Genomic DNA, 14,880 nt, shown 5'->3' on the forward strand with positions numbered 1-14,880 from the left:
TCACTCACAAAATATGTTCCCACAATAGCTTAGATGATATTACCAACTTGAAAGATGTTAACCTTGTAATGATAATTTTTTTTTAAATAAAATAAAATGGTCAAAACGTTCGACTTTTTTTGGTATTGAACGCCCAAACATATGCAAAAAAGAATGGTAACACAAGACTGAATTAAAGGCATTAGTTCGGCAACGTCTAACTGAACATTATTCATATGTTCTATCACTTTGGATCCAAACTTTTTTATTCCTATGTTCGATACTTTGGTTGTAACCTTAATGCATACTTATATGTTGCTTATGCAATGAATTTTAGTTTTATTTTTTAATCAAATTGGTTGATGCATATTGATCTTTGTTTGTTAAACTTTGATGGGTCAAACTTATCCATAGACACATAACTTTATGCTTTTATAATGTTGGGCAACACAGGTCCAATCATGTATAAATTGTTCGGTAACACATGTCTGATCATGTACAAATTTTTTGGTAACATAGGTCCAAAAATAGGTAATTTGTTCGGCAATAAAGGTCCGAACATGATGGCAGAGAAATTGACGACGGAGAGATCAACGACACAATTCTCTTGATAGTGCAGCTCTCTTGACAATGAGAGGAAGATTAGTGAGTTCAACTATTAAGAGTTTTGAGAGATGAAGGGTTTTTAGAGGGTGTGCATTTTAGTTAGGAATGTTTTTAGAAGAATAATTTTAGTATTATTTGGGGGTTCTTAAAATTTTTTAGGATTTTGAATTTTTTAGGTGGGGTCCAAAGAAATGAGAGCTGCAAAATATTAATTGGGATGCTAATAGCATTACTCATAACTAAAATATTCTTTTTATTAATTTTACTTAACGGAAATAGATAAATAATTTATATTAAAAATAAATTAAAATATTAGAATTTAAATTGACAAAATAAAGCTTGCGTTTGGTTTTCTTTTGGAATTATGATTCCAATAAAAAAATTTCAAAACTCATAGCCAAACAGATAACTCAATTAAAAAATTATTTTCAAAACTTAATTCAAAAATTATTTTCAAAACTTATAACCAAACACACAACTCAAAATTCAATTCAAAACTTAAAACCAAACTCTTTCAAAACTTTATTTTAAGAAAAATTCAAAAAAATATTATTTTATTTTATTTTTGAAAATTATTTTTGGAATCACGATTTGAGTATGGAGTCATATTTTCAGTTATAAGTTTTGAATTTTGAGTTGAGTTTTAAAAAGAGAAAAATGTTTGATTATGAGTTTTGAAAAGAGTTTTGAGTTGTATTTTGAAATGTTTTGGATTTTTTTTTAAAAAATATTTAAAAAATTTCTTAATTTTAAGTTTTTTAGGTTAAATATTTTAAATATTTATTTTAACGTGCACTATATTTCATACATTTGTGTGTTGTATTTTTTTAAAAATATTTTAAATATTAAAAAATTAAAAAAATTTATTTTAAATGAATAATTTTTATTCTAAATATTTTTATGTTTTTATTTTAAATATTTTATTTTATTTTATAAATATATTTTTAAATATTTTAATTTTTTGTTATGTGTTTGGTTACAATTTGAGTTTGGAGTTTTGAAAGTAGCGTTATATATTTGGTTATGAGTTTTGAAAATAATTTTTGAATTAAGTTTTGAGTTATGCGTTTGATTGCGATTTTAGTGTGGAATTGTATTTTGAGTTTAAAATATTAAAATTAAAAAAATTAAAATATTTATAAAATAGAATAAAATATTCAAAATAAAAAATTTAGAAATATTTAAATAAAAATTATATATTTAAAATAAAAAATAAATTTTTCTTAAGCATTTTTTAATATTTTAAAAAAATAAATCCAAAATATTTCAAAATATAACTCAAAATTCAAAAACTCAAAATATAATTTAAAACTCTTTTTAAAACTCAAAACTTAAAACTCATTTCAAAATTCAAAATTCAAAAACTCTTTTCAAAATTCATAATCAAATAATTTTTTTTTTCAAAACTCAACTCACAATTTCATACTCACAACTCCATATTCAAATCACAATTCCAAAACTAGGGAGTTGTTTGGTTTTTGAGTTGGGCTAAAAATCACAAAAGGTCAAAAAAAAAATAAAAAAATTCTCCATTCCAAAGCTAAAAAGCCAAAAAAGCCAATCAAGAATACCAAACGAACAAAAAAGTCTCAGGTTAAAAAAGTCAAAAAAGTCAAAAAAAAACCAACTAAAAAAGTCATTGCCAAACGAAGGCTAAACCAAATTGAGCCAAAAAAATCAAGATTTAGGTCTCTTTTTGCAATCTTGGGTTTTAGCCAAAAAGAAAAAAAAAATTACTATAAATTGTCACATTATTCTCTATTTCTCTACACATTTTCATAAAAAGTAAAAAAATCACTAAAATAACCTGTTCTCAAATGAATTATTATTTTTTTTATGGAAAAATTACCCGTAGGTCCTGTTTGAAATATGTGTACACTATTTAATACAACAACTTTTTGAATAGACTCAAAAGTCCTATACTTTTCCTATCTCTGTGTTTGCGTTTTTTTCTTATACTTTACACTTTCCTCTCTTTTTTTTCTGTATTTTCCTCTCATTCTCTTTGTCATGTCCGACGACCGGTGATCATACTTTCCTTATTCTCTTTATCTTTTTAATATATAGTCACCGATGACCAACAATCACCATTGATTGGGGTTCACCGGCAACCACCAACTATTGACATCAACTCATTACTTTATCCTCACTAACGGCGAAAAAGATGAGTAGATCTACTCAAATCTAATGTAGATCTACTCAGTTCTAGATCAGATCCGAGTAGATCTAGATGAGATCCGACTAGATCTAAACTAAAAATAGTTGTCGGAGTACAATATTCTTTCTATGTCTATTCTTTCCTTTGATTTCTCAATTTTTCTACCTTTTCTCTGTTATATACGCGTATTTTTTTGTTTTAATGGAGAAAAATTTCAAGTTCTGAATAAGTTGTTTTCAAGTTTTAGTTATAGACGGTGAAAACTGTAAAATTTTAAAGTTTCAGATTGTTTTTGGTGTTGAAATGAATCATGCTTTAAAACTACAAAATTTTGCAGTTTCATAGCATTCTTTAGAACTATAAAATTTTGCAGTTTCATAACATGTTTTCCAGCTTAATAGAATAATGCTTTGAAACTGTAACATTTTACAATTTCAAAACTTACTTTTCAGTTTGATTAGTTATTTGTGTTTTGTTATGCTGTTTAACTAGAATTTCTCTATTTATTCGTTTTTTTTTTTTTTTTTTTTTTTCGGGACAATATTCTAAATTTTCTGGTAAGTCTCCGATGATATTCTTGACATTTTCTAGTGACGTTCAGAACACTCCGGCGAACTTTCGGCGATACTCAAAACACTCCGACGAACTTTTGGTGATGCTTCGGCGACTTTCCGGTGATGTTGAATATTTCGGCGAGTCTTCGGTAAGTTTGACGGAAGTCGTTGGATGTAACAGCGTTTTTAAAGTGATAAAAATAATAAAAAAAAAAATTTGGTAATAATTAAAAATATGTAGGATTAATTGGTATAAATATTTTATTTTGAGATTAAATAAATTTTAAACTTTATATAGGAGATTTATTAGTAAATATGCCTTCTTTAATTGTCCTTTAAAAATAATACTAACTTTCCTAATTTTTCATTTTTTACTATTTTTTTGAGAAAAAAAAAGGCAGAATTGTCAAACCCAACTTGAGTTGTACGGTTTTGTGCACCCATTTACGTGTCTAGTTCAATTTGACTCGATGAGAGAGGGGTTTTTACCAAATTAAAAGCAAGGTAGTCTGTCTAATGGATAGGCATTTGGCTTTTGGGTAGCAGAGCAGAGCAGGCTATGGGAAGGGTGTTTGTGGTGGAGGTGGAAGGCAGGTCTTACAGATGCCGATACTGTCATACCTCTCTTGCCCTCACTGAGGATGTCCTCTCTCGGGTCTGTGTTCTCTTCTCCCCCCTTCCTCTCCTTCCATTTCTATATATCTATATACGCTTATGTATGTTTTGTTTGATGAACTTTTGGGGGAGCGTTTGCGTATCTACACATATGCATATGTATTGAGAGCGTTTGGACTTTTTTATGCCTATTTTGAGATCGATTTCGATAATCCGAATCATTCACAGGACTCGGTGGAATGTTTCATGCAAAAAAATTAAAATAATCGGATAATTATTCTTAAAATTATATTTGTCGTCAATTTTTATAAAATAAATATGATTTAAATATGTAACTATTGATATCCAATCATTTTAATACTTTTTGTATGAATATTATATGTAACGAGTTCTAGAACGTGGTTTGGATCATCAAAATGGTTCAAAAATGGGCATATCAAACCCAAATGATCTCTTGAGATAGACAACTTGAAAGAAAATAAACCAATTGATAAAATAGTCAAGAGACCCACAACCAATTGATTAATGATGAATATTCAACTGCTGCCTACTGGGTGTTGAAGAGTGAGCTGATTTAGTTTACCCTTTTCAGACCCCAAAAAACTAATTGTCCTACCACATGTGAATTGGGTATTGTTTAGTCTGGTTTTGTGAAGATGAGACTAAAGAAAGTTGTTTGAGATGATCCGACTATTTGGTGCAGTTTATCGATTTGCTTTATGATTTTTTTTATTTATTTTTAATTTTACTTTTGAAAATGTGTCAGTGTTCGGTGCAATTTTTACTTATAACTTCTCAATCAGAAATAGTTTTAATAAGTTGAAAAAAGTTAATTATGGGAAGTAGGGAAAGAGGTGCTTTTTAGCTTTTGCATTCTAGTTATCAGCTTGCTAGAAGCTCCACCAAACAGTCCAAATGTGTCACTTGCATCATAGTTTTGCAAGGGAGTGATTTAATCCACCTCAAGGGTAGTAAAAGTGGGTTGAGGGGAAAATTATTGCTTGTCCCTGGAGCAATGCTCGATACCTGTCATCAAATGCCACCTCCTATGTTGTTGGGTAAAAACACTAACATGAAAGTATAGACTCCGCTGGATGAACCAATTGTATTCAAATGGGAGCACCATGTAGCAATGCCCTAGGACCCTCCTCAGGTTGAGGCGCTAAAAAAGCGCATGACTATCTTAAACTCAAGTGAGGACATGATTGCAAATAGAATCAATTCGAGAAAATTGATCCATGCAGTCATCCCAACTAATTGGGACAGGCTTGTGGATTTGAGTTGTGGATGAAGCGTTTGATTGTCTTAAATTAATATTGTATCGATGACAGTTGATTTGATTGCCTTAATATTGTACTTGTCACATTTGATTAGATAATAGTACTACTAGATGGTGCATGCTGATGGACCAAAATTTTGAAACAATTGATATTTCTGAAGAGTGAGGTCATTGCTAGTTGAGAAAACTTTAAGGATGAAAATAGGAAGGAAAATGTTTGCCTCACCTCACCATCAAGTCTCACAAGCAAATATTACTGACAACGCACAGAGAAGTGACGATCTTAAAAATCGTGTAATAGTGGTGGTTGCATTTAGAATTTCCCTTATGTCATAACAAGTTTGATGAGTGGGAATAGTTTGATTCAACTCGATCTTGATTAGGGTCTCAAGATGCAATTTAGATTTAGAAGCAAATTTTTTCTAATGCATTGGGTTTACTATGCTAGAATTTTGTTAGACCAGTTAAAAATGTGCTTCAAACAACTTTTTACTCCATTGGTGAAAGCCTAATGAAGGTACTAAAATTTTCCAATCATGATGTCATAAAATGGATTTTTTAGTCAATAAACCATGTACAAATTAGCTATTGCGTGAACCATTGACAAACAGTCTTTTTACCATCTGTACACATTTAAGATTGTAAAATATATCATCACATCAGTATAAGGAATTAATGATTGTAAGCATTCCTATTTTCTTTATTATCTCTTTGGGATCAAAATGATACTTTTTCTGGACTTCTAGGGTTCAATTAAGGGAGCATTACACCATATCTGTAACAACTTGGGTCTGCAATGTACAATATTGTGTGCTTTGCCCACCACGAGCAACGCACATGCCCATACACGTACGTCCACATGGGAAGTTCCAAAGTCTATACTTGCCTTGCTGGTGCCTCTACTCCTTTGCCACACCAGCCTTTACGGGACCATGGTTAGCTCTGACACCAAATTTATAACAACCTAGTCGTGCAGGGTATAATATAGTTTGCTTTGCCCACCATGTGCAACACATGCACCCAGACATGTACATCTGCGCGGCTAGCACACACCTTTGTTCTCCCCAAGGTTTCTTAGGAAAAACCTTGTACTAGAAAGGTCTAAAGTCTTTACTTATATGGCATTAGACATTCTTCTCCCACCTTGTGGGATGGGTGTCACAATATCCCTGCCATTGTCCCCAATTTCTTTATATTATGCTTACCGTCTCTATGAAATTAATAGATCACTATATTTCACTAAGAACAAGGCTCATAAAAGTTTTATTTTCCAAAGTATTATGTGTACGTATATAATTCTTTTTCTAACAGTATTACTCTCTAGTATTTTGTTTTTGCATTTGTTGCGTGTCTACATGGTTTGCCGTATTTCAACAACTTTGACACTAATTTTGCTTTGTATTATGATCAGTCTTTCAGTTGCAATCACGGGAAAGCATACCTTGTCCATAAAGTGTAAGTTAACAATTTAATATTCTCTGTTTTTTTTTGTTTGTTTTTTCTGTTTTTACAAGTGATGTCATTTTGGGAATATGCAGGTGGCTTTTGCATTTGTTTGCTTTGCTCTTTTCTCTTATGTATTTTTTCTCTTGGAGGAGGCGAAGGCTTGTTTGCTCACTGAATGATATTATAGATTCATAGGCCAAATTAAAGTGGGAATGTTCTTTCTATTCACATCTATTAGGCAATCATGGAATGAGTCTTTCATATTTAAATGTTGTATTTCCTCTACAAATAGAAAATTGAAGTTTTGAGTTGGAGCCTTATAAAAGAGGTTTCTTGAATAATGACAAAGGCCAACAAGAACAGGAGCTCAATAATGCAGTCAGACAAAAACAATGTCTCCTCTCCTCTCCTCTCATCCTTTTTTTTCCCCTCACATTGGTGTTTGGATAATGGATTTGGGTAGGGATTTGGAAAGGGAAAAGGTGAGGGAAATGTGAATAAAACACAGGTTAGAGTTGGATTCCTTGAGAATTTTTCCCCCTCTTGGAACACTAGTTAATTTCAGGAAAAAACATACCGTTTTGTGTAAATACTTTTATTACCCGTAACTTTTACTACATACAGTAAAAGGACACCCCAGATATTATACTGCAACTCCTATGGATTGCCATTGTAAAACTTAAGCTTTTAGTCTTTTATGATTTTTCACTTATATTAGATTTTTGGTTTGTGCTTTCATCTGTATCACATTATATTTGATTTTTGTATATCAGACTTTACTCACATGTCTTGTGGCATTTTTGTTCAGTGTGAATATAACAGTTGGACCTGTAGAGGAAAGGATAATGTTTACTGGAACTCATACCGTGTCAGATATATTTTGCTGCTGCTGTGGGCAAATTCTTGGCTGGAAATATGTATGCTCCCTGGTCCTCAATCTATTTACTACAGCATTTTTGGAAAAGGTGTTGATGTAAGCACCAAAAGAACAGAAGAAGAGGGAAGAAACTGGGGGAATCATAATTCCAAATCAATATTTCAATAATTAATATCCAAAACCATAGGCTAATATATAGGATAACTAAACTAATAAAATCTCATAAGTAAACAAATACTAAGAAATCCTAATTAAATGAGAAGTCTGAAATACATAAATGAATAAAAAAAATTACAAAATGTTCAATTATCTATTTTGGTGCTACATCAGGTGTCTTTGGAGCAACCTGAAGTAAAGCTTGGATGAAACAATTATAGCTTGTGTCTTTTGAGTTTTTGCGTGTTTGTGCAGGATCACAAATTTCACTGCTTTCTACTGTATATATATATATTTTTTTTCTTTGAACCGATTGCTTTATAGTCTATGAAGCACGGATACTTCAAAAAGGGTGACGTATCCGTATCGGATACTTATCGGATACCGATACTACTCGGATACTCGCGGATACGTATCGGATACTTCTTAAAAGTATCGTATACTTAATTTTGAAGTATCGGATACTCAAAGTTACATATTGTAAGAAATAATGTATAGAGAAAGAGAGAGAATAAATTGTATGTATTATTATTGATTGATATATTGATTTATTACAATGATTCATGATTCCTATATATAGAAGAGGGTGAGTGTGTAGTAGGTAAGGAGTAGGTGAAGTGGAGGTGGTAGTGGTGTAGTGGGTTAGGTTTAGTGGAGTAGGTGAGGTGGTAGTGGTGTAGTGGGTTAGGTTTAGTGGAGTAGGTTTAAGTGGGTGAAGTAGGTGATAGGTTTTAACAGCCCCCCGCAAACTCAAGGGGGATAGGAACTAACCAACTTGAGTTTGGAGAGAGTTACAAAATAAGAAAATACATAAAAATAAAAGAGGATAGGTGACACTGTATGGTCGTGTCAGACCATTGGTGAAGACACTGGATGGTGGTGTCATAACGTTGTAGAGGACACGGTATGGGGGTGTCATAACGTTGTAGAGGACACTGTATGGTGGTGTCAGACCGATGTAGAAGACAGTTTATGGGGTCATGTCGGACCGTTGTAGAAGACAGTTTACGGAGTCTTGCTGGACCCTTGTAGAAACTAACCGGAATCAATGTCGGGACAGTTTACAGAGTCTTGTCGGACCCTTGTAGAAACTAACCGGAATCTATGTCGGGACAGTTTACAGAGTCTTGTCGGACCCTTGTAGAAACTAACCGGAATCTATGTCGGGACAGTTTACAGAGTCTTGTCGGACCCATAAAGGAGCTAACCGGAATCAATGTCGGGACAGTTTACAGAGTCTTGTCGGACCCATGAAGGAGCTAACCGGAATCAATGTCGGGACAGTTTACAGAGTCTTGTCGGACCCATGTAGAAGACAGTTTATGGGGTCATGTCGGACCGCTGTAGAAGACTGTTTACGGGGTCATGTCGGACCGATGTAGAAGACAGTTTATGGGGTCATGTCGGACCGGTGTAGAAGACACTGTATGAGTGTGTATATAGGCTGCCCAAAAGATATACATGTAGATATATATATCGAGCCTGCAAAAGTTGCGCCCTCAAAAGGCGCGCCCACTTTATCAAAAGATGTGCCCGACAGAAATCATCGAGCGGCGAGCCATCAAAAGGCGCGCCAGACACGCGGCGATGCACGTGACCGACAGAACGCGTGTCGGCCTCTTCGTCAGGGTCTTTATAAACTGAAGCGGAGGCTGAGGCTTGGAAGCATAACAAACCAGTTGAAACCTCTGCATTCTCAGAGAGCTTGTCTCGAAGAGCTGCAAATCTTGAAACACTCTGTAACCAACCCTGTCTGACAGTACCAATCAGTAATCGCTGCTTCTCTGAAACACTTAGCAACCCAAAAACATGGCCTCTTCTTCCCGTCCAGGTACCCAGAACATGGCCTCTTCTTCCCGTGGTCTGCTTACTCTCTTTCCCGACCTCAACGAGTCCACAAGAGAGATAATCGGTGCTGTTGCCCTTGAACCTCAACCAAACGCCCCTGAGTTTGCTCCGTTGACCTTTCCTATGCGGTCTGTGGAGCAAAGAATGGCAGTGCAAACTGATATTGAGGCCAATCAGTATACTCTGAAGTCATGTGTGGAAACCATGACTGCGGTTACAAACTTGTCGCACCGGCTGCAGAGCAGGACAAATGAGGTGCAACAGTTAAACTCCCAACTGGCTCTGCTCCAACGCATGTATAAGGATGCGCGAGCAGAGATAAGTGTGCTAAAGACAGAAAACAAGGAGCTGAAGCGGAAGGCCACCGTGATGTTCCGATTTGGAGGTCCACCATATGCTGTAGTGGAGGAGCAGGGAGGAGGCAACTTGCTTGGTGGTCTAGGAAGCACGGAGGCAACACCGGCAAGGACCACCCAGGACGGAGGCAAGAAGAAAAGACCGGCGGCTGAGTAGAGAAGAAAAATCCCACTGTGGGTGTGCTAGTTTTGTTTTTGTTTGTGTGGGTTTTTTTTTTTTTTTTTTTTTTTTTTTTTTTGATGTAAAAGTGTGATCGGGGTTGATCCCCTGATATGAATAAAATGACAAGGTTGTGGAATGTTGTTGGTGTTATTTTGTGGTGTTGTTTTGTTTAATAAGAAAAATAAAATAAAAGAAAATAATGGATAAAGAAAATAGAGAAAAATATTTGTGGATGAAATAAATTAAGAGAAATGAGAGATATGATTAAAGTGGGTTTGAAAGTGGGAAAAGATAAGAGAGAGGGAGATAGAGTGGGTGCATGATGATGATGTTGGGTCCATGGAGAGAGAGAGAGAGGGATGTCCAAGAAGCTTGTGCTTTTGATAGTTACACATTACCCAAGCTGTATGTGAAGATGCATGTTACTGTCTTACACTTCTACAGGCTTGGTATTCTTTGTGGGGCACTTGCAACACGTGACATTGAAAATTGTATTCGAAAAATGATGACATCTCCAACATGAAACGTCTTGGAAGCAGCCCAGGCCTTGTAATCAATATTCCCAATGATGGTTCAACCAGCGGAGTCCCCAACCTTGTACACTGCTGCCATTGAAACCTTCAAGCCAGCAAACATGGCTACCAACAACAGAGCCACAGCTCTACACCCCACACCCAAATCCATGGCTAAGAGAGAGAGAGCAAATCGGGAAAAAAAACAGCAGTGACGAGCAGAAAAGCAGCGCTAGAAACGCCAACGACGACGACGAGTAAGAGTACAACCACGGATATGTGAGAGGCGAGGTGAACGGCGATAGAGGCTAGACGATGATGCGGGTGCCGCCGTCGACATAGCGGAGGAGGGGTGTAAGAAAATGTTGAAGAAGTCAAGGTATGTGTAGAAAATAAGCGGAATAGGTTGAGGTCCGGCGGGCGGCCAAGGCGAGGTTGCCGCCCGCCGGTGAAGCGAGAAATACTAAGGTCTTAACCTTGCTCTGATACCATGTAAGAAATAATGTATAGAGAAAGAGAGAGAATAAATTGTATGTATTATTATTGATTGATATATTGATTTATTACAATGATTCATGATTCCTATATATAGAAGAGGGTGAGTGTGTAGTAGGTAAGGAGTATGTGAAGTGGAGGTGGTAGTGGTGTAGTGGGTTAGGTTTAGTGGAGTAGGTGAGGTGGTAGTGGTGTAGTGGGTTAGGTTTAGTGGAGTAGGTTTAAGTGGGTGAAGTAGGTGATAGGTTTTAACACATATTACTTATAATATTTTGTTTAGTTTTTTGATAAAAGGAATATAGTGAGAGTTAAAGTAATAGAATTTGTCAAATTGATGTATCATTGTTGTCTCTCTCACTTCTCTCTCGCTTTCTCACTCTCTCGCGTTTCTTCTCTCTGCTCTCATTCTTTTTTTGATGTTGGCATGTAAGGATGATGTTTAATTTGCATTTGCTTTTGCTTTTAGTTTTGGATGTTTTATGAATGTTTGAAATTATAAATTATAAATTTTTTTTTACGAATGTATCCCCGCTGTGCCCGTATCGTACTTTTTCAAGTTTTGACATACCGCCATATCTACATCCCCATATCACCATATCCGTATCCGTGCGTCCTAGACTATCATTGATGACTTAAAAAAGTATATTTGCTAAAATTTTTATTTAAGAATGGTTTTTTGGCTTTGGCTTTGGCTAAGGTCTTGTGATATTTACTGATGAAGGGGAACAAGTTGAAGCTATTGACCTTAAAGACTCTTAGTTTTATAGGAATCTTTCTTCTTTATCAAGTTGTCTTTTGCTTTAGGTTTTATTTTTATGCATACTGCATTACTAAAAATTGTTAAAATAATATTTTTTACGAACGTATCCCCGCTATACCCATATCCTAGTTTTTCAAATTTTGTCGTATTGCCGTATCTGTATCGTATCGTATTCGTATCCCGTATCTGTATCCGTGCTTCCTAGTTTATAGTGTATGTTGAAGCCAAGGAAATTGGTGTATTTGCAAACTGGGTCTGGTATTGAAGATAGAGACAAGGGGATATATAAATAAAATTCTTTTCTTGAAGACTTTGCGTGGAGTTTGTCTCAATGGAATTTTTTTACTAGAAGTTCATCGGTAGAGAAATTTGTGCGTAGCAAGATCATATGTTCTCAAAGAGATTAAAGAGGCATGGAGGTTTTTTTTTTTTTTTTCACATCTCTGAACAGAAATCGAGCCTAGATCAAAAAAAGAAAAAGAAATGGAGCCTTAAAAAAAAAAATCATTTCATGATGATTCTCTTAAAAATTGTCTTATAGGGAAACAAGCGCACATAAAACTGTGTTTGGATCATGGATTTGATTATGGGTTTGGAAAGGAAAGTGAAATGTGTGAAATATTAGGAAAAAAGTAGGTGAAATATATATTTCATTTACATTTCACTCACTTTTTCCTTTTCCTTTTCCTTTTCCATTTCCAAATCCCTACCCAAATCCATGATCCAAACACAGTTTAAGAAAAGTGAAGTTCTCTTATACCTTTGAACTTTTACTTAGTCCTATTTTGTTTATTTCTAGCAAGGAAGTGAGCTGTGAACAAAATGCTTGACTTATCGCTATTGGTATGCTCCTTTATCACTTGGATGATAGTGTATCCATCGATAATCACTCTATTGAAAGTTGCTTCCTAGTACACCTCCTAGTAGCCATAATCTATACTGTTATACAAAGCACATAGATCTTCGAAGTTTTGTCTCGATTTTTCTTATTCCTAAAATACCTCTTTTAGATCTAACTGCTTCAAACTTAGTAACTGCCATGCAGTGTATTTCATGTGCTACATGTGTTTTATGCATTCTTTATTTTTTAAGGCTGCATACACCTTACCCTCCGTAGTCCCTGCTTTAGTGGGAGTTTTGTGCACTGGGTTGCTTTCTTTATCCCACTGCTAATGTGTGTTTGTGTGTGTGTTCTTGTTTTGTAAACCCGGGACTTGCAATTATGTCTCCTATTTTGTAAAATGCTGTGTCATGTTTACCATTCCATGCTGGTGTTGAATTTGTGTAGGTCACAGCACATGACAAAGCCCAGAAATACAAAGAAGGAAAATATGTACTTGAAAGGTGCTACGAGATTGATTTTTTTTGGTTTCCATTCATTTTAAGGCCTCTCACTCCAATATGTTATGTTCACGTCTGTTTCAACAGATGGAGGATAGTTGAGGAGGGCATTGATGAAGTCAATGCGGATGCTCGGCTGAGTTTAAGTGATGCAGAGAATGCTTAGCAACTTGCTACTTCTCAAGTGAGTAATAATATACCAAAGGCATGACAGTGCGAGGGCTAGTGATGATTATTGTGTTTTGTTGCATACCTATTTGAGTAAATGATATATAAATAGAAACTGTACACGTAAAATATATACAAAATAATGTGGTAGAAGATGCTTCTTAATATCAAACCTGCCACTGATAAATCATTCTGGCAAATGATTTGGTATTAAAGTTATGGAAGAATAGCATTTTCCTATGTATATTTGTATGTATTTATTCTTAGGGGCTTGCCAACCATTTTGAGAAGCACCGCTTGCGCACGAAAGTCTTTTTTCTTTCTCAGAAAACATGGAGTTTAGTAAAGTTTAAATTGGCCTCAGGGAGTTCTAAAGTGAAACCCTAATCTCGCACTGTACATGGTAACATGATTTTCTCATGAAAATAGAGCTCAACTGAAGTTCAATTATTTTACACCGAATAGTTGAATGCTTTACTTATAAACAAAAACTGCTTTGATAAATTCTCTCAAATTCAGAAATTGAGGGGGCACAGGGCCCACTATTCCTGTTTCGATAATCCGAATAATTTATTTTGTATGGTCCTTCGTGTATGTACTCCATGAAAAATGGTCGATTTGATAATCATAGCCTTCTCATTTTACTGTGTCTCCCAATAAATAGATGATCTATTTAAAAAAAAAAAAACATATTTGACATTTATTTTTTCAGCGACTAGATAAAATAGAAATGTAAAGGTTATTAGATCAATCCTGTTTTATTTTTATTTTTATTTTTATGAATGATATATACTGATGACCTTATAAATGAATGGTTCGGATCATTGAAACGACATTCATGGTCGGCTTCACGGGTTCTTCCAAGTTCATATTTAAACTTGAGAGAAGTCTAATCTAAATTGATATATTTTTTTCTGCATTATTCCCTAATTGAAGAAAGTTGAAAAACCTTCAAAGTCTCAGTTCGTACTATTTATATTTAGTTGTGTTTTATTTATTTATTTATTTTAATTTTTTAGAATAAAATCAATGAAAAGTCAAAAACAACCCATCATTTTTATTTTTGTATCATAACAGGTTTGAAAATTTAAAAACTTTATTATGTGTTTTTTGAATAATTGGATTTTTTTTTAAAATGAAAAAAAAAACAATTACTTTTAAAAAATAGTTCACCAAACAAGCATTCTGAAGAATGAAAAAATATAACACACATAAAATGACATCACCATTGACATTTACTTGATTTTTCTTTTTGCTTTCCTTTTGCTTTCTTCAATCCTAACATAATGCCTTTTAACTTCTACTTCCAAGGGAGACAGAAAAACATGCCATAAAAAAATTAGAAAGAAGCATATGAAACTGTAATGTATGCTTTCTTTTTATATTTTAATAAAGTTCTTATATTTATTACCCAAAAAAAAAATTGAAAAAGAAAAAAAAACTTCTACTTCATTTTTCTTCTCTCTCTCTCCCCAAAAATTAAGGAAAATCAGAGGTGAAGAAAGTAGACATTACACAACTACAGAGATGAGAGTGAGACCCTTGGATTGATGGTGGCAAAAGATAA

At 34.3% G+C, this 14,880-nt stretch overlaps 1 protein-coding gene across 2 annotated transcripts; it reads left to right on the plus strand.

Annotated features, from left to right (window-relative positions):
• The first annotated feature begins 3,665 nt into the window (after window positions 1-3,665).
• LOC114307094 (protein yippee-like At5g53940) lies at window positions 3,666-13,557 on the plus strand. 2 transcript variants are annotated; one of them, XM_028252455.2, is made up of 6 exons: window positions 3,752-3,952; window positions 5,938-6,126; window positions 6,603-6,646; window positions 7,446-7,554; window positions 13,093-13,148; window positions 13,233-13,557. In XM_028252455.2, the coding sequence occupies exons 1-6, from the start codon at window positions 3,857-3,859 to the stop codon at window positions 13,309-13,311; spliced, it is 573 nt and encodes a 190-aa protein (XP_028108256.1). In that variant the 5' UTR covers window positions 3,752-3,856; the 3' UTR covers window positions 13,312-13,557. The 2 variants fall into 2 exon arrangements, with proteins under 2 accessions (XP_028108265.1, XP_028108256.1); XM_028252464.2 differs by lacking the exon at window positions 5,938-6,126 and having other exon boundaries at window positions 3,666-3,952.
• The last annotated feature ends 1,323 nt before the right edge of the window (window positions 13,558-14,880 follow it).

The sequence above is a fragment of the Camellia sinensis genome, chromosome 9, assembly GCF_055761805.1.
Source record: "Camellia sinensis isolate YWXY chromosome 9, ASM5576180v1, whole genome shotgun sequence".
Lineage (NCBI taxonomy): Eukaryota > Viridiplantae > Streptophyta > Magnoliopsida > Ericales > Theaceae > Camellia > Camellia sinensis.

What these genes read in the sequence shown, in the direction of transcription:
- LOC114307094 (XM_028252455.2), top strand. Translation starts at nt 3,857, where the DNA reads ATGGGAAGGGTGTTTGTGGTGGAGGTGGAAGGCAGGTCTTACAGATGC. An exon ending in CCAGCCTTTACGGGACCATG is followed by an intron (nt 6,127 to 6,602) that starts GTTAGCTCTGAC and finishes TATTATGATCAG; the next exon opens with TCTTTCAGTTGCAATCACGG. An exon ending in AAATTCTTGGCTGGAAATAT is followed by an intron (nt 7,555 to 13,092) that starts GTATGCTCCCTG and finishes GAATTTGTGTAG; the next exon opens with GTCACAGCACATGACAAAGC.